The following is a 25,523-nucleotide window of genomic DNA, read 5'->3' on the forward strand; positions in this document are numbered from 1 at the left end:
CCACTAAGCCACGAGAGAACTCCTCATTTCTTTCTTATTTATCTGGTCCTCTTACTTCCCAAGGTGAATCTCATGTTCTTGCTATCTCCTGTGTCTAGAGTTCCAGGGACCCCAAGCCATTTTTCATCACATGTTTTTGTATCTTCAGTCCTTTCTTCTCCACTTGTTTTTTAGTTTTTTTTTTAAACCTTTATAGCTTTGCATTCACTTCTGAACACACTGTAGTTAGACTTTCAACAAATTGTAGTCTGATTTCATGCTGCTGAATTGCTCAGTTTATGGTCACCAGTCACTTCCTGATTACTAAACCCGGTGACCTCACCTCAGTCCTCATTTTACTCAAACTCTAGGAAGCCGTTACTGTCCTAGCATAACAGCCCATCTTTTTCCCTTGCTTCATCTGATTCTTTCCCCTTGTGGCTTCTCTTGGCACTGCCCTTGTCTCCTCCTCCACACCTCTTTCAACTTGTTTTCCACAAGCCTTAAGTGCAGACCTTCCTCACAGTCAGTTCCTGGCCTTTCCCCTCAAGTCGCCCGGATTTCAGGACTTTGTGTCTTGTCCTCATCCGAACACCCCCGCATGGTGCCTTGAGCTCTCCCAGCTCTCCTGTGCCCCAAATCTACATATCTACTTCTAAACCTCTTCACCTGGGTGATATGCCATTAGCATCCCAAACGCTGCGCCTTGTCCCTTCTCCCTCCTCCTGTCAACCACTCCTCTTCCTTCTACTGTGTTCTCTCTGGTATCTTTTTTCAGATAAGAATATCATGGTCTTACCCACAACCCTGGCTTGGATCCTTTAAAACATCTTGGCTCCTCCTCTAGACATCCAGTCCGTTGCCAGCCTCTTACCATCTCTTCAGAGGCCCTTCTTCCTAAGTTATGCCTGCAACTTCCATTCCTGTACCCCTGCCCCGGCTTCAAGTAGTCGCATACGCTTATACAACCCACATGGCCTATTACAACAGCCTTGCAGTTGGTCTCACTCAGGTCTCTCTCAGTTCCAGTGTATCTTTCACTCCACTGCCAACGTCTTCCTAAATTGTAAATCTCCCTGTTCAGGCAGCCTTCCTGGTGTAGTAGAAGGAAACATGAATCCCTAGTATGACGTTCCAGATCTTTGATAGTAGAGTCCCACGTTTCTAGATTTACCTTTCACTACACTCCTTTCCTATAACCTGTGCTGTTTCTGAAACGTAAACTGTAATTGACTATTTCCCTGAATTGCTTCTGCTGTACTTTTCTGCACTGTATTCATCTCTGAAATACCTGTTCAACCTATGAGGCTCAACTCAGGTGACAGTCTTCCTAAAAATTTTCCCCAGCCCTCTCTTATTTGAATTAATCTCTTCCAAGTCTGTATTCCTAGTGAGCTGTGTATCATTTTTGTGGCTGTTTACATAGCTCCACCAAAAGTTCTTAAAAGCTAGGATCTGTGATATCTATCACTGTATCCTTCATCTGGCTATTTATATATTAATTGTACAATAAATGTTAAATTAAAGTTAATTATTAGCTTTAAATATGAGTATGAATTTTTGTAATTAGTGCTTTCGAAGTTTGAATAGTTAAGAACTAGAGAAACTACCGAGTATTGCTTTCTAAGTAGTATATAAACAGCAGTACAGGTCCAGTAGTTTATATCACTAAGGTATGTTCAAATATATTAGGAATTTTGCTTTCTGGGAGTAAAAAGTGAAACAGCATACATATTTTAATTTTAAAACCAACTTGTTTATTTCTGAGTTACGAAAGTGTTACTTTGTTCTTAGAGTTTCTTGATATTTGTTGCCATCTAGTGTCCCATTTTGCATATTGCATGCTAAATAAGTCGAAGCTGTCACATTGTTTCATTACATTGTATTATGCTATATATTATATTATATCATATTATACCAGTGCTACCTCTGTGCATGTGGGATTTATTCCAGGACCTAAATCCTCAGTTGGTTGAAACCCCAGACGTAGAGCCCATGAATACAGAACTTGCAGATAAGGAGGGTGGACTGTACATACTTCTATAGTGGCAGTGAAAACACCTGAGAATTTTGTAAGAAAATAAATCTATAACATGAGAAAATTATAATGCCATACATAGATTCTCAATCATTTAACTCCCTTGAATCAAATCCCTATTCTGCCACTTTCTAAGTCTGTGCTCTTGGGCAAGTTACCTAATGTCTCAGAGCCTCAGTTTTTTATCAACTGAGTGAGAATTAAATAAATTAGTCCATGTAAGCCGTTTAGCAAACTCTGGCACATGGTAAGTGGCCGATAAATGTTTCTGTTTTTCTTTGAAATTTGCAAGTCATTACAGCTGGGAATAATTTTAAAAGGGAGAAAAATTAACCTGGTAATAAATGAGAGTAGAAAAGTAGAGACTTTTGCAGTGACATCTTTGGAAGGGAAATTGTTGGCTTTGGCATGAAATTACTATGAACCTATCTATGAGATAATCCTTTAAAGAGAGTTAAAAAAAAAAAAAAAAAAAAAAGCCAACAACACCACCAACCCAGTAGGTTGAATAAATGTCCCCCAGACTTTCTTTCTTCCTTTTTAAGTATCCACACAATTCTTTTCTTGGACGACAGCAGAATCAGAAAGGCAAGAATTAGAAACCCAAAGTAAAAGGAAAATCAGAAGACCATTGAGCATTATTTGCAAGCACAGACATAGACCATAATGCTTCTTGATTTGTACATTATTTACCACAAAACAAAAGCAAATTATAAACAACTTGAAAATGGGAGATAGAAACCTAAGTTTCTCGTAAGAAAGGGTTTAAGGGTTAAAAATCAATAGATTCCATTATTTGTAAGAAATGCTTAAAACATGTTGAAAATCGTTTTAATTTTCTGGGCTATATTTCGTAAAAATGAACACATTTTCAGACTTAAGTTTATGTTCATAAAGCGAACTCTAACATTCCTCATAATTCTTTCTTTAATCATGAATGCTTTGATCACAAGCATTTCTAGGAACCTAGTCCTAGCACTTGGGATGCTTACCCTATTTTAAACATCAAGTTGGCTAGATACAAATTTATTTCAGAAAATGTTTTGACTCCGTTAAGATAGTAATGCATACTCATTGGTTTAATAAAGCTAGAACTGGGAATATCAAGTCCAGTAATGTTTGGGGAAACATGTTAATGTGGTCAGCAAAGAATGACCACAAATAGATTTCTTAGGAGAGAAAAGCACCTTTTAGGATTGAGTCGTCTGGTGGGGGGTGCATGTAAGTCCCCAACTCCCCAAGACCTACAGCCTGAAAAGGATTGTGCTTGGGAAAAGGAAGAAGCCACAACCTTGGGAACTATTAGGAATGATGGCAGCTGGAGGCCCCAGATTAATTCAGTCACCTATGAAGATCTATCAATTAATTGCAGTTGACCCTTCTTTGACCTATGCCTTGAGGATTTAGTTATTTTGCCTTTGCCGAATGATTATATGAGTAAAATCAGGGAGTCCCAAATCATCTGGGATTCTGAAAACTAGGACGAGGAGTCCTAGAATTAACAAAGATTTCATGGAAGGAATGTGTACGTACTTATTTATCAGTTCATCTGAGGCGGTTGAATTTTATCCTCACATTTTATGCCTCGGGAGTATAGAAAGTTTCCAAAAGAGTTTGAAAGAAATTAGGGTTTACGAGTTCCTGTTGTGGTGCAGTGGTTTACAAATTTGACTAGAAACGATGAGGTTGCAGGTTTGATCCCTAGCCTTGCTCAGTGGGTTAAGGATCTGGCATTGCTGTGGCTGTGGCGTAGGCCGGGGGCTGCAGCTCCGACTGGACCCCTAGCTTGGGAACCTCCATATGCCACGGGAGGGGCCCTAGAAAAGACAAAGAAAAAGAAAAGAAATTAGGGTTTAATGCTTTTAGGATAAAAAGAAGAAAATTCACATACTTCAGCTATTTACTGTGTGTATTTATTATAGCTTTCACCAGAGGGAAGCAGAGCAACACATAAAACAGTGCTTACTGAAACCACTTCCATCTCCATTAACCAGGAATGTGATTATCAAATTATAATTACACAGTGTCTAAGTCAGATGAGATTCAAGTTTCAATCAACTGAGGGGAACACAGAGGTGAAGTGAGGTGGATAGTGTAGTTAAGAGCCACTGGGATAAGGCTAAGGTAGCATAGAATGACTCAGATGCTCTATGTGAGGCACCTTACTTTTACTGGGACTTTTTTTTTGGATTTTGAATTTTTGGGTATCACATATAAAAATATTGTGGATACATCCAAAAGGAAGTTAGAGTTGTTACTTCCTGAAACTCAGAGTGGGAAATTTAGATGAACAGACAATTGAGGACTTCTAAATGGGCAGAAATGAAAGATGACACTTCTCATTTTATCAAACTAGGTACTAAATGTTATTTTGAGTCTTTCTTTGTCTTAATTAATGCCTAATGTTTAACCTGGTTATGTATGTAAGAAGAGTGAACTAAATCTTATCTTAGTTGTATTTAAGCAAACTTGATTACTATGTAATTAAACAATAGATGCCTGTATGTTATGACAAATACATTTCATCTTGAAATTCTGTTTATCATTTTTTCAATTTTTAAAGTTTTATTGAAGTATAGTTGATTTACCATATTCTGCTAAAAAACAAAGTGATTCAGTTATACCTGTACACACATCGGTTCTCTTTCAGATTCTTTTCTCACATGGATTATGACAGAATATTGGGTAGAGTTCTTTGTACTCTACGCAGGTCCCTACTGGCCAGTCATTCCATATACCTTGTTTATCATGTAAAGTACAGATTATTTTTAACCATGACCAAATGGAAAATCAGTTAAGTTAGATACTTATATATTTCATATTAGTATAAACATATAATTGAAATACTAGAACACTTGTTTTTTTCTAGTTTTTTTTTCCAAAATTCTAACTCCTCTGTGGCCCTTATCAAGGTTTGTTACCTGGATTTTCTTAGTCAATTAGTTAATATAGCCTTAATTGTGAACATTGAAATATGTGAATAAATGTAATATTCAAACACTATTTTAGATCAGTGTTGACAAATATGAAAAGAGTCTTTATGTTGATTTTAGAGTGACTTTTAACTATCTTAAATACAATTAAAGCTTAATTGTCTCATATCCCCTTTTTTCTTCTAAATTCTAAGGTCCCATTTCACTCTGTCTTGCTTATTCTGGCAGGCTTTAATCCAGTGCGAACAGTTGAAGAATGAACTAGAGAGGCAGACAGAACGACTTGAGAAAGAACTTGCATCTCAGCAAGAAAAAAGGACCTTTGAGAAAGAGATGATGAAAAAAGAAATGACAAAAGAAAGAGAGGACATGAGATCAAAGGTACTTAAGGGTTGAATTTGTTATCCACATTGCAGGAGAAATGTTTATGGGGATGTAATTGCTAATTCTGTAGGCTCTAATTTTTGAATGATCTTTAAAACTTTAAACCTTTTACGTAGTCTAGTTTGCTTAAAACTGAGAGTTCATAAAATTTTCTGTTCTTCAATGTATTTCTCTATAAAAGTTATATTCTCTGATCTTTCCAAAGAAAATAATTAATTAGATTTCATGATGTGAAATTGTGAAATTTACTCTAATCTTGCCATTCTGTTTGATTCCTCCTCTGTCAGAGGAGAGCAGGAGCTCTTCAGGTACCCAGATTTCATTTCAACCTTGGTTAAATCAAGGAGAGATGACTCTCCTGTTTCATCCCCACTTCTAAATTAGACTTTCAGAAGAGAAAAAAAAACCCTTTCATTTGTAAGAAACCAACTGACCCCCCCCCCAAAAAAAGTGATTCTATACTCTGTACAAAATAGGTTCTAACAAATTGCATGATGAATGATCACCATCACCAGATGAATAAATGGAAGGGAGAAATTAGAGGCAAAAGGAAGAGACAACATGAAATGGGCAGTATTTGAAAAGCAGTAGCAGACTAGAATGCAGAGTTTAGTGGAACTGTCTTTAAAGATGCTGCAGGAAAGTGAAATTAAGTGAGATGTGGTTCGTGAAGTAACCCAAACCACAGTTAGTTGCTTTGTTTTGTCAAAGCAGGCTCACAGCTTGGACCTACACATTGTCTTACAATATACCAACATGTGATCATTGACGCATTCAAACACCTACTGAGTCTGTGGTGTGCAAGGCGATGTGCAAGCCGAGGCCATGTAAAGAGAAAAATCACAAATTCTGCCCAGTGAGTTTTAAGTCTCACAGATACCCGAAGCAAGATAAATTCCCTTGTTTTCTTATCCTAAAAAAAAATCAAAAAACAAAGAAGCCTGTCAAAACCTAACTGTACTTCAGACTAACTGCCTACCTTCTCTGACCTGGATTGGTGATCTCAGTTGCTGAAGAAAATCCCACAGTCTTGCAGGTGACACCACCAATGGTCTTTAGTGTCCATGGCTCCTTCGGTGCTTTTTAGCAGTGTTCCTATGCATTCTTTTCTCTCCCATTCATTCAGGATGCAACAGATACTATTTGGAGGTCCCAGGAATGTGGTAGTCACAGGACTAATGCAGTTCCCTCATGAAGCTTATAGACTAGAGGGAGAGGTAGGCGTTAAACACCTACTACTGATTTTTACCCGTGATAAAGTGATTTTTTTTTTTTTTTTTTTTACCGATGAAGGTACAGTGTAGAGTACCATGAGAATGGATAACAGGCAAATATGACTTAGTCTCGGAGGTCAGGAAAGACTTTCCCAAGAAAGAGACTTTGCAAACGAGACTCAGAAGGGGTGGTCCGGTGAAGAGTCTCAGACCCAGGAAGACAACATTCCCAAGGCTCTGAAGCCAGAAAGCATCATACTTTCTAGGAATCTAGAGAAGGCTCAGATGACTGGAGCATTGAAGTTAGGTTCAGAGCAGTGGAAGATGAGTTGGGAGAAGAACGCAGGGACCATATCGTAAATGGCTTTAAAATTCATGTGAAGGATTTTTAATTTTATGCAAGCAGTGATGGAAAGCCATTGAATGGCTTTAAATTGGGCCATGTCATAGTGTCATTTACATTTGGGAAAAAATCATCTGTCAGGAGATTTGAAGGAGAACCAGTGACTGCCTGGAGATCAGGTGGAGGTAATTGGAGTAGTCCAGGTAGGAGGTGATGGTATCTTGCAAGGACTATTTCAAATCGCTTTTATTCTCCTCAAATTCTCTACCACAGCTCCTTTCCTCTCATCCTCAGCAGAGAGCCTTACTCTCCTAACAAAGGAAGTTGAAGTGATTAGGTGTAATCACTTCAACTTATTTATTTCCCCCCACCTCTGCCTGAAGCACAGTTGCACCTGTGTTGCACTCTGGTCAGAGGGAGAGGGGCTTAATGCTAATCCTTTCTCCTTGTTGTGGATCCCAACCTCTGCCACCACTTCGGGGACCTGTTTCTATTAGTTCCCCGCTCGCTTCCGCTTCCGAATCTTCAGCCTGTCCTCACTGCAGCCTCTTCCTTATCATCAAGAAAATACTCAAATATTTTTCTCTCATCTGTTGAAAGAAACAACCATTCTAGTCTTTCTCCATCTTGGCTACCCAAAAGTTCCAAAAACTCATTGCTCAATCTGTATCCAAAATGACTCATGGGAGAATATCTGAGGGTAGGATAGAGGTATCTGTCATTTAAAAAATTGTCCAGGTGATTTCAATGTGCAGCCAAGACTGGAAGCCACTTTACTAATCCATTTCCCTCCTTACTCTTTCCCTCAATAGTCAAGTTTCTTGAAAGATTTGTCCATGTGTGTTGTTTTTATTTTCTCCCCACTCACTCACTGTTGAGCCCACTGCATTTCAGCTTTTGTGCCCCTAGCCAATGAAATTACTGTTGCTGTATTCACTGGAGACCTTCTTGTGCTATTTTTAGTGAATATTTTTCAGTTCTTACTCTCCTTAAAAGATTCTCTTTCATGTCTCTGAATCGATGCTCTTGATTTGGGAGCATGATGACGTGTGCCTTTTAGGTTACTGTGGTAAAGTGCCTTTGAGATAATGAAGGCGACATGTCCAGAAAGCAACTTGACAGGAGGTTTTAAAATTTAGCAGAGAGCTTTAGATTTAGGTGTTAAAAATGGCTAAAACATTTGAGGCTTTGATTTCAAGTATATATATGGTATTGATTCCTAAATCTTTATCTCTTTAGTGAGCTCCTGAACAGCTTCACTCCCCATCTTCCCTCTCATAGTAGAAACACTATTTATTCATTCAGCCGGTTGCCCAACTCAGAAATCTTGCTGTCATCCCTGTCTCTTCCTCCTCCCTCACCCCGGACATTATTGAGTCATCAAGTTCTAGGGATTCCGGCTCCGGGCAACTTTACGTTGCCCTGTCTCTCCATCCCAGTGCTTTCATACATCACCCTTGGATGATTCCGCCAGCCCCAGATGGTCTCCTTGCTTCCAGTCTCACCTCCTTCTCATCTGTTGTCTGCTCCGAAGAGTCAGAGATGATCTTTCTAAAATGAATACGTCAATAGGTCAGTCTCTTGTTTTACAGTCCTTTCATGTCCCTGTCTAACCCCTTGGATAAAATGTAGGATCTTTTACATTTTTCTTTCTCTCTTTGGCTGTGCAGTGTCATCTCCTTTCTTCCTATATCACCACCATCCTGACCCGCTTGCACCTCCTCAAGTGTGGAGACCTGCCAGTCTGCCATGCTATTTTTCATTTCCAGCTTTCGCCTGTGCCTTTTCCCTCCTGTTTCCCTCCTGTTTCCCTCCTTGCTACCCCCCACTGCCTAGAGGAATCTTCCTCTGGCCTCTGACTCATCCTTCATGGTTTTTCTTTTTTTTTTTTTTTTAATAATTTTTTTTATTTTCCCACTGTACAGCAAGGGGGTCAGGTTATCCTTACATGTATATATTACAATTACATTTTTCCCCCACCCTTTCTTCTGTTGCAACATGAGTATCTAGACAAAGTTCTCAATGCTATTCAGCAGGATCTCCTTGTAAATCTATTCTAAGTTGTGTCTGATAAGCCCAAGCTCCCGATCCCTCCCACTCCCTCCCCCTCCCGTCAGGCAGCCACTTCATGGTTTTTCTTGATGCCACCTCTCCTCACAGTCTCCCAATGAGGAGTTTTGGGGAGCCCCTCTGATGGGCTTCTATAACTCAATTTACTGCAAATTCTTGTTGAAGTGTCTTCCCTAATTTACTGTGAGTCCCTGGAATATATGGTTTGTTAACACCCTATTGCTTGGCACATCCCTCCCACATAAAATACCCTCAATAGATATTTGTTGAATGAACACAAAGGGAAGAAAAAAGGCCCTGTGCCATTGGAAAGGCCTGACTAAAATACCAGGAGTTCAGAGGCTCAGACCAGATTCCTCTCTGCAAGAGATCATGGAAAACTTTGCGGAGAAGGCAGCATTTTCACTGAGCTTCCAACAAATAGGCAAGATTTAGGAATGCAGAATGTGCAGGAGAGAATGCTGGCTATAACCAACACGAGGAAGGACGCATGAGGAGGTAGATGAAGTTGTGAGCTGAGCCTTGCTTTTGCCAGACCGAGAGGGTAGCATCAAGAGCAAAGATCAGCTACCCTTCCCACCTGGGAGACTTTTTTCTGTGTTGTTTAGGGAGGAGTTCTTGCTGAGCAGTTCTACTATGTAAAGATATGTTGATGAGAATTCCTGATAAGAAGAGGCAAAAGATAGCTGAAATCCGGCCAGGCAGTATTCCAGGTGCTTTCATGTGTAATTTTCTTAAACTGCTAATTATTTTATGAGTGAAAGTGGCAACTGGAATACAATGCATTTGTGAGCTTGAGTCTTTTTTTTTTTTTTTTTTCCTTTTACCCCCAGTAAGCCTTAGTTGACATTTCTTCTCAAGGTCATACCCTAAATAAAGATGTATGAATAATGAGCTGAAAGTGATCCTAGCACTGAAGCCAGTACTCTCACAGGAAATGGTAGAAGGAGGCTTTGGAGTAAAAGAATTTAGTGTTGAGTCCACTTTGACGTTTCTATGACCTTGAAAAATGCAGTTAACCTCTCCCCATTTCAAAGGCATAAATAATGGAGTTGATCTATTGATCAGTTGATAGGATGAAATAAGTAAATATTTTGAAACTACTTAATATACTACCTGGCTTAGAGTAGACAAATTAACAAATTTTACCTTGTGACTGTTATTCTCACTCTAGCAAGAGAGAAAGAAATAGCCTTACTGGATAGATTTCTTGGACCTATGTCTTGGTTACAAGCAGACAGAATTTAATATAAAGCCCACCTTTATTTTTTATTTATTATCTGAAATGAATTCGGGCAAATTAATTTTCTGAATCTCATTTTTTTTTCCAACTGAAAATTAATCCAATATATTCCTTCTCCATGGGGATTAAAACTTGCTAGCACGGGAAGTTAACCTAACAGGGAGTCTGAACAATTAATCGTAACAACATGGTTCTCATAGTTAGGGCTGGAGCAAGCATCCCTGCTGTGCTCGTGGTGGGAATGCTCGTGAGACTGGTGGATTTTCTTTCCATCTTTTTATTATTTTTCTTTTTTCCTTGCTTCTTACTCTTTTAAAAATATCATGTATGTGGGAAGCTCTAGGAGAGCAGATGCCTTCTACCTAGACAGATTTCGAATCATTTCCTTATGAACAGTACTCGCTGTGAGTTTGTCTGTTGGCATCAGTAATGGTCCTTGGTTGCACTCAGCCACTAAGTTTGTTAGTTCAATCAGTTCTTCAATCATCTATTTATTGAATACCCCCTGCGATTTGTGAGTTTTCCTCAGTCGGGTTCCCTCAATAATAACCCATTGCTCGAATCCTTAATTCTGGTACCTCTTGTATGGGAGGTACCACTTTATACCACATTCAGTATACCAGGGACTGCTGTAAGGTAGAGCTTTCCGTCAAGCCCTCCCATCCTGGGTGTCCTTGTCTCTTGCTTGCCCCTGTCAAAGTTTAAAGGACTTACCTGATGTCAACACCCCAGACATCCAGCAGTGTTGCAGCTGTCTGTGTTCCTTCTGTCTCTGCAACAGATGTGGGTGGAGAAACTCCTGCCGTGTAACGTTGACTTCCAGATGGTGGGCGTGGGGAAAAAGAAGGTGTGACAACAGGAGGGGAGGCCTCGAGAAGTGGGTGACAGAAGGGAGCAGACAGGTAGTGGGCCGAGGAAAGGAGTGATGGGTGGCAGAGGGAGGGAGTCATATGGAAGGCGTACAATTTGTTACATGCTAAGAAACCAACTCTGAATGTACCATTAGCAAAGTAAATGTCTGCACATTTACTTCAAAAATGCGCACAATTTGAGATGTTTACCATAAGGCATAAATCCACATAAATAAGCAGCATATGATTTCTAGTAGCTGGTAATTAAATTTTCTGTTTTTAGTTCCAGAAAAGCTGTAATTACATGTTTCATAATAGGGATACTCATGAATGTGAATTTTTAAATTAAGGAAATTTAATTAAAATATTTTTATGTGTTAAATCTAACTTCTTTTGACCTTTAATTTTTATTTCAGATCATAATATGCATAAGGATAATTCATAGCTTGGTATTCATAAAAGTAATTTTATGGGCAAATTAGATTTGCAGCCAATCTTTTGATGATAAGAACATGTAAACAATCCTAAGTTACATGTACAATTCTCCACAAGCCCCAGGAAAGATAATTAATACATCTACCATCTAAATTGGAAAATAGCTACCAAGGCTCACATTTTAATATTGGCAAATTTAGTTGTAATTCAAAGGCAATCTTGATTTTTTTTAAATTGAAGTATAGTTGATTTACAATGTTCCTTCAATTTCTGCTGTACAGCAAAGTGACCCAGTCACACACACACATACACACACACATTCTTACAGTCTTTTTTTTTTTTAAGTCTTCCATCATGTTCTTACCCAAGAGATTGGATATAGTTCCCTGTGCTGTACAATAGGAGCCCATTACTCAGTCTGTTCTAAATGTAATAGTTTGCATCTACCAACCCCAAACTCCCTGCCTGTCTCACCCCCCCGGCAAACACTAGTCTGCTCTCCATGTCCATGATTTGTTTCTGTTCTGTAGATGGGATCATCTGTGCCTTGTTTTAGATGCCACATAGTAGTGATATAATATGGTGTTTGTCTTTATCTTTCTGACTTCACTTAGTATGAGAATCTCTAATCTCTATTTTTTTTTTTGTAAAATTTTGGTTATTGATTTTAGTGTCGAATTCACACCCATGTTAGAGTACAATGGTAGATTTCAAATATTATTTCAATTTGTTATCAGTTTTTGTTTTAACTGATTAAAAACTAATATATACATATCCCTACATGTTTTGCTCTGGGGTAAGGTAACATGTCTTTATCACTTTAAAACTGCTGCAAATGAGAAATTAAGAACGTAGAAAATTTTGGCTTACTGGAGCAAAGTAAAATGTGTTTGTAAGCCAAAAACTCTAAAGGTTAGATCTAAGGTCTAGAAAGCATTTATAACCCTGGGAAGAAAAACTAAGAACCCGATATCCAGAGAGTTCTTCAGAAAAGCTATTTATTCTAAGGATTCATGCATTTATCAAACATTAAGCATCATACCTCTTGAGGAGCACACCTTTGAGGAATTTCTAGTCTAATAAGGAAACAGACAACTCAAAAAGTGTGATGTGTTAAGGACCGTGCTAGAGATAGGTGGAGATAAAGAGAGGTTGTTGTAAGCATTTGTGCCAGAGTGGTGGTCAGAATGTTAAACCACCAGGACCGTAGGGGCAGCCGTCAATGAAGATGGATGCCCGCTACAAGCCAGAGCCATGACTGTCCCAACACGTGAGCTGAATCAGCCATGCGTATATGAAGGGGTGCCTATTTTGTACTGGGGTTTAGTCAAAGAAGCCTTCCTGGAGGAGTGGAGCCAGTGGCTAAGAGGAATCCTGCAAGAGGAATAGTGCTAGCTAGATAGCAGGGCTGGTGGGGTTTTTCCCAACAAAGGGAACTGCATAGACCCTCCTCTTGGCTGGTTTTGGGGGAAGTGGAGTGGGATTGTAGAACACCAGTAGCTCTCTCTAAAGGTAATCTTCTCCAGCTCTCCCGTTCAGCCTAAGAGTGATCTGATTCCTTGACATCTCTGAAATTTATTCATGACTATCTCCTCCATATCTTACGTGAGTGTCTGCTATGTCACCTTAGACTTTGCACCAAAACTTTGATTTTATCCTCTTCTTACATGTTTTCCAAAATGAGTGCAGAGACCAGGGGATGAACAGGAGGACAGTACATCTTTAAGTCTAGGGAGATAGATGAGTTGAAAAGGTAAAGTAATAGAGATACCCAATCCACAGAGAAATGATTTGTAAGCCAAGACTCTTGTTAATTCAAAATATTTTAAGTATTTATTTTGTCAATGATATTATCACTTGGGACTTTTATTTCCTCTCACAGGTGTTGACTCTATCTCAGAATATTGCCCAACTGGAGACCCAGGTGGAAAAGGCTACAAGAGAGAAAATTTCAGCTGTTAATCAACTAGAAGAAATTCAAAACCAGCTTGCTTCCCAGGAAATGGATGTCACAAAGGTATAAAGATTTTAGTTTACCATTTACTCACATATTTTCTTTGAAAATTTTCTTCCTGATGCGCAAAGCTCAGAAAGAAGTTTCTAGTAGAAAAGTTTTGTTATTTCGAGATAATAAATGTCCACATAATGGTTATTTGTTCAACATTTACTTCTTATCAGCAGGCCCTTTGCTGGGTGCTGCAAATACAAAGATGAATTAGACACAAATAATGTCTTTGAAGAGCTTAAGGGTTAAGTTGGTGAGACACACTTATAAGTAAGCCAGCTTTATTTATTTAGTTACTGAATATTTAATAAAACTTGTATTGCTAAATTAGTCAATTAGGCGTAATTTTTTTTTTTTTTTTTTTTTTTTTTTTTTTTTTTTTTGCCAGAGATAGCATAGGTTTGGTCTTACAATAATACTAAAAGACATTTACAACATGCAAAGTGTGCTTAACGTAAAAATATTCACCATCTCTCATTCCTTTTCAGACCTGTTCTCTAAAACCAAGATTCGGTACTACAGCTTTTTTATTCTATTTGTCCTTAAAGTTATACTTTACACTATGGTATCAGTGTCCAAACTATGGGTATCACAAACTTGTGAACCAAGAGCTAAAACGTTGAATGGTCCTAACTGGCTAAGGTCCATGTTTAAGAAACACTGGAAGTCTCTGTAGATTTCAGTAATCGTTGCTTTAACTAAGTACCTAAATGTGGACATGTGTGATGTAAAGAATTAAATCAGTTTATTTTTCATCAATACATACACAGATAATTTTGTTAAAATACATGCCTAGTTCATATTGCATTTTACTTCTCCACATATTTTCCTAAATGTTGACATGTTTTTCATGCCTTTATTGCTTTTTATATCTCAGTAATTTAACTTTAATATATACTAGGAAAGGAAGCCTATTTTTTCTTTTTTCCCCCTTGAATTTCTATAGTTCTTAATCTGCTTTCTAAAATGGAACCTAGCTAATATAGAAGCTTAAAATACCATATTTGCCAATCTAATTGATGTGTTTGTGTGGAGGTAGGGGTAGAAGTGAGGGAACTGGGGCAGAGGGATGGAAACGGTTCACCTGATTTAGAGGCGAAAGCTGTACTGAGGTTTTCCAGTTCATTGTCAGGAGAGAACTTTCTGTTGAAATTTGGTGTTGTAGAGAATGACTGCTGTGTGTTTAGAACTGCCCCAAGGGACTCAAACATCAGAGTTATGCCTTGAGGTTGCTTTCACCCCTGAGATAGTATCATTCTAGTTCAATTTAATTTGTTGATTTATTTTAGATGAAATTTAAGTGTTATGGATAAACTCAGCAAATGCTGAACTGAAATTAGTGAGGCAGGGAAACTTTAAACAGAAAATTAGGGATAAAATTATTTTCAGTAGGACCTAATGCTTAGATGAATATCTAAATCTGTATGTAATAATTTTGTATTGGTGTTAGTCTTTAAACACCATGACTGTATAATTGTTATTTTCTGGTATTACGATTTGGATTTTTAAAATTTCATTCATATATGTAAATCAAATAGATTGGACTAGTGAAGAAAGTCAGGGAGCCTATAATTTTTTTCTGTCATTCTTAATTTTTAAATTTTATCTGGCTTTAACTAGTAACTTTTTGTAAATTACCAGTTATTTTTGAAATGGGAAGGATCAACTCACACACATTGAAGATATTTGAATTTCAAATATAATTTTTAGTAATATTATTGTTTTTGTAGATTTTTTGAGGATCATTGGGGAAAAGCTTACTGACTTTTTCTTTTGTTAGTATAATTTTTGAACACAGATTAGTTTCAAGTATTCTTTAAACAGAGGAAATGTATATAGGTTTTATAAGATTCTCATACCTCAATAATGATGAAACCAGTTTCTCAAGTTCTAATGATCATTTTTGGAGAACTACCAAAACTGAAAAGTTTCAAGCAAATATAGCAAATGGATGACACATGATTTTTGGAAACTTGTATTTGTAACTTAGAAGCTGACTTAACAGACTTGTGTGTTACTGGATCTCTCTACAGGCTCTCAGTTATCTTAAAGGTTCCTAACTTCTTTGTTTAGATTTATCTGCTAATTACATTTTCCAAATATATTTATATGTCTGTAGATGCCCTGGATTGGGGGAAAAAATGTATAAAAGATGATAATCAACTTTAAGACACTATGTATGTTTATTATTCAATAATATATTAAAGTTATTTCACTTACATGTTTATTTTCTTTTAATGTTGAATGCTATAGTTATTTTAAAAGCAGAGTTGGCTTAGTCCCAGTCCATGACTTTCACTAGATAACCTTTCTTAACTTAAACACGTAGTGTTGTGCATGGTAAGATTGACATTATCTACAAAGCTGATAGTAAATTTTGACTGGGTCCTACTCTACACCTAAATATTACTAATATAGCCTATTAGCAGAGAGAAAAATTCCTTTATAAATTTCCTTGAATAAAAGCCTAACTGATAAAATCTTTAAAGGAAAGTTTTATAATATAGAGTGTCTATTTAACTGTGACAATTTGAATGAATAATAATATAGCTTAATATTTTAATTAATAATTTTTCCCAGTTAAAAATGAGATGATAGTGTATTTTGAATGGTAATATATAATTGAATCTATTAGTTTACCTTAAAAAATATTGGACGTATTACTCAAATTCCCTAGTTATGCACGTCTCTAGCTGTAATTTGAAATCGTTAGACTCAGTAATGTCTGATATTGCCTCCACATCTTATAAGAATATATTAAATATGCTAATAGAAAATGCCATTCTCAGGAAAGTTCTATTGTATTTTATTTGTATGACCTCTAGAGGGCACCAGAAGATCTAATTGCAGGGATAGTCTGTTAGATTCCAGCAGCTATTGATCCAGTTTTTATAATCTAACAGGTGTGTGGAGAAATGCGCTATCAACTGAATAAAATCAAAATGGAAAAGGATGATGCAGAAAAGGAGCACAGAGAGTACAGAACAAAAACAAAAAGGGATCTTGAAATTAAAGATCAGGTAAGATTTGATAAGTATATCTGCAGCAATTAAAGACTATCTAATGTTTCTTTCTAAAGTTGTGGTTTTATTCCCAAGTCATTTATTTCTATTGTTTCTAACTAATGGAATGATCCAATTTATACTATTAAAAGAACTTCATTTACAGTTGCCTAAAATTATCACCTTTCTCATGAAATTGTGAGAATACAACTGCATGCATATGAAATTTCAATCTGACAGGTCATAAATATACATTTAGATGTGTGTGTCTATTACTTACAAAAGTTAAAAAAAAATGTTCTAATGCACAGTTTGAACCTAAAATATATGTACATAAAGTTCTCAAAAGATGCCAACTCGAGTCCAATTTTAAGAGAAAAAGTTTAAAATTTGTGAGATGAGATGAGTTGATATGTAAATATGTCAATCAAATTGATTGTTGGCAGAATGAAACCAGTTTTAACTAAGATAACCATGAATATGTTTGCTCAGGAAGCCTAAATTCAGGGAAATTAGAAATGTTAGGGAAAAATGCTGCTTACTTCAATTTCAGTTTGAACAGATGTTTTACATTAAATCTTAGTTGAGATCCTGTAGATACTCCAATTTTAATTGACAACGTGGATAAAATTTTTGGAGAAGCAGTTCTAATAGGCTGACTTTTGGTTTTCTAATTTTATGTTGTAGTACAGAACATTGAAAGCTTTAATTCTTTATATTCAATGAAAGCAGGTTGATACATCCATTTATTCAATTAAGACTGAGTTCTCAGTGTCATTATTTCAAAGAAATAGCTTTGATTTAAAAGTAGATAGCCCTAACTAAATTTTTTGAAAAATATTTCTAGTTCAACACTTTTTGCCATATTTCCAACTTACTTCTCTTTCAACACAATCAACTCTCTATGCAAACAGTACAAAGACAAATAGGAAAAGTATTGAAAATGAAAGTGATAATGAAATTTAGTATAAAAAAGTTTTCAAGTTGTGGCTGCAAATCTAAAGAACCAAAATCAAATTCTGCTTTTGTGTGACTATATTCCAAGTGTTATAATGAGTTTTAAATTTTCAGAATTTTCTGAATTATTAACATGTACAAATAATGAAATTATTTTATTCCATCCAGTTGGGGGCGTGCCTGATAGTGAAATTAAAAATCCTTCCTATCAGGAACTGGAGATCTAGGACTACCAGCCAACACAGAACTTTCCTTTTCTGATGTATTATGACTTTTTTTTTTAAGGTATTTTGTCACACTCACTAGCATTACTGTATACTTTTGTGTTACTCTGTTGCATCAGCTAGCATAATATTTTGGACTAACTAGAAACGTATAATAAAGAAGACTCCTGAATTATTTATAAATTACATTTTAATATTCTAGAGAGAAAAAACACTATAGGAACATTAAGATTAGAATATCACTTGTAAATGAATCACATGTGGAAATATTTGTAATCTGTTCTTTAGCACCGTATCTCGTTTTAAATAACCAGTAATGATGCAGAGGCTGAAGTTGCAGAAGTTTAAAAGGAGCAGTTTTCATTTGTAAATCTTTCCTGCTAAATAGTGAAACATGAACAGTTTTCATAATGATTTTAGTGTTATTTTTAGGCAGAGTTGCGCCTTTTTAGGAGGTCAGAAAGTCAGGAATCAAACCTCTGAGCAGTTATAAGATGTTCACAAATGTAATGTGCTTATTGCTGTTTTTCTCTTGGAAAGAATTTGAGGAAACCTTATAGGTGCTCTTTGTAACTATTTTGTACTGAACAGACAGTTTCAAAAAAGAAAGTAGTGGTGTCTCATTCCATGGATGATCTGGAGGAGCAAAGCAGCAATTGTTCTTTGGTCTCTCAGCCATGACCTGACCTTCTGTCTTTAAGACCCGAGAGCTACTTTGCTTGGCCACCATCTGCACTCAAGAGAGAAATTTCCATTTAACTTTTAAAAGCTGGGCATGTTGAACATTTATCTGAAATACCTAGAATACTATAAAGCCTATTTGACTTTTAAAGTGTTCTATACCATGCAATTCAGAATAACACGAAGACTGTCTCTATGTTTACAAACGAGGTGTTCGTTGTAATATAGTCATTTTATTTCTATTTTTGTTAATCTGGCCTCTTGATACATCTTTCAAGTAGGTGGGAAACTGTCAGATTGGAATGTGGTGAGAACAAGAGCTTTTTTGATGCACACAAAATAGGGCAAATGGTTGACCATCAAAATCATTTTCCTCATGACCCAAGCCTTGACTCTGGCATAATTAGAAGGAGAGGTTAGGAGAGTAACAATGGCAAATCCCTTCCTCCCATTTTCTCCTTTTATTTTATTTTTTTTTCTTTCAATTGTGTCGGGAACCGATGGATGGGCAGATTATCCTTCCCATCAACTCTTTTGTATCTCTTCAGCTTAGAGAGCGCCTGTCAGCCTCAGCGGATGCTTCTCACACACACACACACACACACACACACACACACTCTCTAAATAAAAAAATAAAAAAGACATTTGGTATGGAGGAGAAGGAAAATTTTGTGCCCTGAATTTTATGAGAAAATTTTGTAGGCAACAGTTACACACGTATACATACTCCATTATGGGAATTTTAAAACATATAGAAAGAGAAAGAGAATGTTATAATGAATTCCCACATCTCCATCACCTAGGCTCCAAATTTTGCCAACCCTGTTCCATCGACCTCATATTTTTTTCCCTCCTTCTTCGTCTTCATTGTTGTCCTCATCTTCTTTGTCATCTTTGTTGTCATCCTTTTCTTCTCCCTCTTCTCTTCTGTCTTCTTCTTCTCCTTTTGCTGAAGTATTTAAAGCAGACCTCAGACATTGTTATTTTGCCCATAAATATGTCTGTGTGCATCTATGAAGTTTTTTTTTTCATGATCACTATGTCATTACCACACCTAAAAGTATTAACAATTCTTTAATATCATATAATGCCCAACCCATATTCAAAAAATTTTTAAACCATCTCTACAATGTTTTATAGTTGCTTTATTCAAATCAGGAAAACAAATATGTTTTTATGTGTTAGACTGTCATGTTATAACCTTCTTTAATAGGAAGTAAAGGGAAATTTTAGGAAAATTTCTTTGTTGTCAATACATGTCATGATTGTGCTGTGTAAGGTACTTCATCATCATTCTAAAGAAATATGAATTAATCCTGTATCTGAAAGAAATGGCTACCATGCAGCAACCCCGATCATCGTATTCTGTAAGGAGCCCTTTAGTTTGAGATCCGAAATACATAATTAATTTCAGAGCCTTACATTTAAGACTTGGGAATGCAGCAGGAAGCCCCTGTTGTTACCCGGGCAGGACGAAGGCTGGCTGGCTCTGAAATGAATGATACATAAGTGGAATTTTCCTTGCCAGCTTCCATTTTGGTAGGTGAATTTCAGAAGATAATTCTTTATAGCCCCTAATCTTTGATCAGGGCCTAGTACAGAATGAAAATACAGGGCCCTTCGTTCAAGAAGGAAGAAAAGCGTGCTGTTAAAGGCACTCCAAGGTAAAGCATTTTCCTTTCTTCTGCAGTCAGCTTTCCCTCTCCATTCCTCAGCGTCTTCCCTCCCTCTTTCTTTTTTTCTCTCCCTCTCTCCACACACTTTCTTATGTTATGGTGTTTTTATTTGCTATTCAATGTTGGACTCCCTCCAGGGATCCTCATGGGGGTGGGGACAGAGTACAGACCCCCACAGGTGCCCCATGACTGGGTTTGCCCGTGAGTCATGGTTTCAAGCTTCTCCCTCCTGCCGGCCGCAGGACTATACACCATGCCCCGGTGGGGAGGGGAGTCAGTCTTCCCAGCCTGAGGTGGCCAGCCGAGCAGCCTCTGGAGATTGCAGCCTGCACACAGGGACACCCTTGGTACCAGGATCAGGGTGCGCAGAGGCTCCGTACTGAGTCCCCTGAGCGTGCTTCAGTGCTGCCAGCCTGGAGCAGGAATGGTCACCTCCATGTCCTGCCCTGCGCCGTCAGAAATGTGCACACTCAACCTAGCCTTCCCCAGGCTCCCGCCAGAGGTAAAGGATAACAGCAGAACACCTGCCTTCCCCCAACTCTGCCGGACCCGGTCCCACCCGAGGTGCAGTGCAGCAAGGTCCCAAGGCAGGGCCGGAAAGAGGAAGCTGCAAGGAAACAAGTGTCTGAGGTCTTCCCCGGTGCTGCCGGGGAGCAGCGAAGAGACAGAACCCCGGGTCTGAGTGGGGCTTCCATTATCCCAACAGTTCATTTAGGAAACACAAATGCCAGGATAAAATGATAAAGAATTTTAAGACCTGGACCCCAGAGCATAAACTCCAAGTTCTGGGCCCTGTATGAGCACCCTGATCACATGCCCACGAAGCGCCCACGGCTAGGGTGGGGACAGGCAGACAGAGGTTTGGTGTGCTCACGCACCTCGTTCACCCCTACTCACACATGCAGACTTGTGTGCGCATTGAACACGCTCAGGCGTCCTTTATCTGAAGAGGGCGGCCAGCTACAGCTCATGGGCTGCATCTGACCTGCAGCCTGTTTTCACAAATCAAGTTGTAGCAGAACACAGTTCACTTCATTTGTTAAGGCATTGTCTACGACTGCTTTCCTGCCAGAAAGGCAGAACTGAGGAGTCGTGGCAGGGGCCCCATAGCCCACCAAGACTTAGAAATATTTATTTTCTGAGCCTTTACAGGAAAAGCTTGCCAACCCTGGCCCAAAAGGACAGAGATACAACTACATGTTAAATTTCCCCTGCCATCCTGGAATGTGGACCTTAGAGATTAGAGATTCCTCAATCTTAAACTGTAACTTAACAGTTTTGGGGTACTTCCCAGTATAGCAAATGTGCCTGATCCCTCGTCTCAATCATTTAATGGCATCAGCAAGCGAGTGTATGACCGGCTGTAGTGTTACTACCCTACCAGGGGCACATGGCTTAATAATGGCTTGGGTAGGAGTATAAATATATAAATTGTTTCTATTGTACATTTTTAGGTTGGTTCAGTTTCTTTCAGAGATAAGAAGACTTTCCCATCAGTATGGTTTAAGTTATAACTTTGGAGTTATGGCTACAATTGAGTAGGAAGCATTCAAATTCAAAATTACCTGAGTGGGGTAATCAAAGCAAATCTTTAAGGGTGGAGCACAGATACAAAAGAAATAGACAATAAAATTTTGGCTGGAAAAAGAGGGCAAAAAAGGATTTGAGGGTGGCTCCTGTCTACAGCAGTATGACTCTTGCACTCGAATGCTGACAGTAAATGTGGGCTGTGTCAACACAGGAGTTACTTCCTAAATTCAGTTGCATTAATTAGATTATCGGGAATAGTACTTCTATTTTGTGTGGCCTTGTGTAATGATCAGAGGACGCCCTACACATCCTAATAGTAAGTCCTTCTTAAGGTGAGAAAAATAAAAGCAAAAAAGAAAAAATGAAGGACTGCACCTTTCTACTCTTCACTGTCTTTAGGAACTTGACAGATAATTTCAAGGGGAAAGTTCAACACCTCTTCTTGATCTTTAATATGGAAAGAATAAGAGCAAAGAGATTTAATTGCAGCACCTAGAAATCACAGTAGCCTGAAATGAGAAGTTTCTGACAGTAAGATGATTGAGGTAGATGGCTGCAAGAGGCCACAGAACTTTCTTCTCCGAAATGTTTAGCTTTAAACAGCAGCAGCAATGTTCTTTACCTGAAGCCCCAGCTAATGGACTTCTGAGATCCGCGGTCTTCTATTTGCTTCTGGAGACATCCTAGGAATATTTCATTGTATGTGTTAAAGTAGCGAGAAGTGGTATCCCTCTTTTTTACTCGTTTAGCACCTTCAGAGGAAAGTAAAATCCTGTTCCGCTCTCTCCTCTCTTACACGTCTGTAATGCTGTGTTCTCTTCAGAAGGCTTCGGGGGGATATATGGAGATAATGGATGGGTTCTGAGAGCTAGACTTCAGAGACTTATCCAACTACCACCTGCAGTCTCACTTCTATCTCTAAAAAAGTGCCTGGGAGGGGGCCACTTGGTACATGCCTTTAGTACATGTCATCACTTGGTCCCGGTGATGACAGAGTTGCTCTCCAGTGTTCTTCACACCCTCTTTCAGTGCTGGGGGCTTAGCACATTCCTTTCCCTGCATCTCACTCAGACCACAGCCCCTCGAGAGGGTGTAGCCTACCCAGACCAGCATACTCGGCACTGTGGGGGTGTTACCTAGAAGACCCAGGTCCTGCCCTTAAGGGGTTTATATTCTAGTTGTAGAGACGGAGTACACATTTGAATATGCCTTAAAAATACTTGCAAAGTAGCATATCGACAAGTGCAAATTAATGTAGTGTGAACTTCATGCTGGCTACAGCCCATGAGAGGGAGAATCTGGTTCCATGTGTGTGATGCAATAAAACTTTTTTTTTTTTAATAGCATCTTCCCTAAGTATGCCCTAAAGCATTGTTCAGCACACTTAGATACATTTGTGTTCTTATCACAGCCTAACCAAAAATTCTGAGAAAATTCTTCAGCCTGGCGTATGTCTAATAAATCAGCTTTTGTTCTTGTGCTGTCTGATGCTTGAATGGGACAATAGGATTATGTAAATAATTTTAAATACCTCTGTTTAATAAAATATTAATATTTTTCTGAAACACCATGTAAAGTTATTTCTTCATTGAAAATTATAATTATGTTGGTAAGGTGAAAAAATTAGCAGTAAAAAAGTGAGTTTGATTTTTTTTTGAACAAAGAAACAGAGTCAAATCAATCCAGTGAGGAGTACTACTTTGGAGATCCTTGGGGCATTTAGCATTAATAACTTTAATGATGATTTGGGTAGTGGTTTTAGGTAGCAGCATATATATATATGTGTATTATAAATATATATATATATAAAATTCACAAAAACACTATAGAAATTCAAATGCTCAAAAAGTCATTTAATTTTCCAGCAAAGATGATAATGCTATTCATAATAATAATATGTTTTAAAATGAAATATATACACAGAAACACTGTATCTGAAAACAGCAATTTAGGGCTATTTGGAGATAATGGCACAAATAGGAAATAAAACAAGCCCTTTTAGAAATAATATGCCTTATGGGATAAACATTTAGAAGTAAATGTTTGCCTTTGGATAGAAATATAAAACTGTAAAATGAGCTCGAGAAATATTTTTGTGTTTTAAGGAAGTCGTAAGACTTGTCAGTTACTGTCCCTAAAGAAATACAACATTTGCTACATTTCAGTTTCCGTGGATGTTAAATATTTTGGTCTGTAAAAATTTTTTTGCATGCTTATTTATTTATTTTGTCTTTTTTTAGGGCCGCACCCATGGCTTATGGAAGTTCCCAGGCTAGGGAGCTGCAGCTGCTCCTGCCTACGGCTGCCAGCCTACACCACAGCCACAGCCACACGGGATCCCAGCCACATCTACAACCTACACCACAGCTCACACCAGATTCTTAACCCACTGAGCAAGGCCAGGGGTCGAACCTGCATCCTCATGGATAGTAGTCGGGTTCACTGTCACTGAGCCACAACGGGAACTCCTGCATGCTCATTTTGACTTTAAAAGTTGACCCAGCCTTCTAACCTTGCAGATTCCCTTCTCAGATACCAAGTCTGCAATTCTGGCAGGTACCAGGTAGCAGCAGCTCTTCGAATATATGTCCTTGTAGGCCAGCAAGCTGAGTGGTATTAGACATAGGACAGCTACAGATGCTTCTTTTTCCAGTCCAGAAATATTAATACCAATAACCAGTATAAATATTACTAATTACTACATATATACATACATTGAAAAATAATATTTATTGTATAAACATAAGCACATTCACAGAAGCCAGTAATTCCATCACCCAGTAGAGCAAACTGTTTTCATTTTTCTGTTTTACCTTCCACTTTTTGTTCCATATGCATATATAATATTTGCAAGTAGTAAACATAGCCTAGATATAATTTTTTCACTTAACAACAGCTTAAGCCTTATATGTGTTGCTGCTTCTTCTTCCTATGGCCGTTAACGTGTACTTTTAAAGGAAAGCGATGTCAGATCTTGAAGAGAACAGATACTGTTGTAAATTTGGAATCCTTTTGCCCTAAACTTCACCTATTGCTTTAACTCAGTAACCATATATGGCCTGCACTGTGCTGGCCTAGAAGGAACTTCTGTTCTTCAACAAGGGAGTAGGTAAGACAAGTTTGCAAATAGATATACATCAAAGGACACCGTATTGTTAGCAGACTACAGAAGAGCATGGTGACTTATGAGAAGGAGAGAGGACAAAATTAAAGGATGGTAAGGATGTTGCCTACCTTAGATGGGAGACAAGGACATTTAGGTTGGACGGTGGCAGCTTGAGCAAAGGAATGGAGGTGGGGAGGGTGCAGGGAGGGAGGAGGTGTTTAAGGGACACATGTGTCTTTTGATTCCATAGCATCCTTGTCTCACTGACCTCAGTGTCACAAGTGCCACATCTTTGATATAAAAGATTGTCCTCAGAGGAGTTCCCTGGTGGCTCAGCAGGTTAAGGAACCAGTGTTGTTACTGCTGTGGCACAGGTTCAATCCCCTGACCTGGGAACTTTGCAGGTGTGGCCAAAAAAAAAAGATTGTCCTTAGAAAATGGTCTTCTATAAGGTTCAGAATCCCAGTGTCATTGCCTGCTTATGTTGGCACTGAGGTCATATTATATTTTGGGAACGTTTGCATGAGTTTTACATTTCCTTTGTATAAATTCTGTGTAATGGATTTTCAAATGTCAGATAACATACAACAAAATTTCATCTTACTAACAGTGTTAGAATCGAGTGGAATTAGTTTTCTGGAAATAAATAAATGACAGTTACCTTAACAATTTGTAGGTTTTCAATAATGGAAGCTGAAACACAAAGTATACAGGGTACGTTTTACCGATGGACTCTGAGTCCAAAGACTTGACTTCTTGATGTGGCTTCTCAGCTAATTTCCTGGGCAAACCTCTCAGAGCCTCATTTTCTTTCCCAGCGAAGTGAGAAGCTTGGATAAGTGAAACCTAAGG

General features: G+C 38.1%; 1 protein-coding gene across 21 annotated transcripts in view; it reads left to right on the plus strand.

Annotated features, from left to right (window-relative positions):
- SDCCAG8 (SHH signaling and ciliogenesis regulator SDCCAG8) overlaps positions 1 to 25,523 on the plus strand; it is a 247,588-nt gene that overhangs the window by 66,333 nt on the left and 155,732 nt on the right. For all 21 annotated transcript variants that reach the window (XR_014817478.1, XR_014817477.1, XM_021064178.2 and 18 more), the window contains 3 exons: positions 5,179 to 5,331; positions 13,373 to 13,507; positions 16,399 to 16,515. Coding sequence is in view for 19 of the 21 variants with exons in the window: in XM_021064178.2 (XP_020919837.2) it covers positions 5,179 to 5,331; positions 13,373 to 13,507; positions 16,399 to 16,515 (405 nt within the window). In the remaining 2 variants the exon portion in view is untranslated. The remainder of the gene's footprint in view (positions 1 to 5,178; positions 5,332 to 13,372; positions 13,508 to 16,398; positions 16,516 to 25,523) is intronic.

Source organism: Sus scrofa, chromosome 10, assembly GCF_054392235.1.
Source record: "Sus scrofa isolate SSC_HxYL_T2T_F1_AM1 chromosome 10, Sscrofa_HxYL_maternal_Yorkshire_Landrace_v2.0, whole genome shotgun sequence".
NCBI lineage: Eukaryota > Metazoa > Chordata > Mammalia > Artiodactyla > Suidae > Sus > Sus scrofa.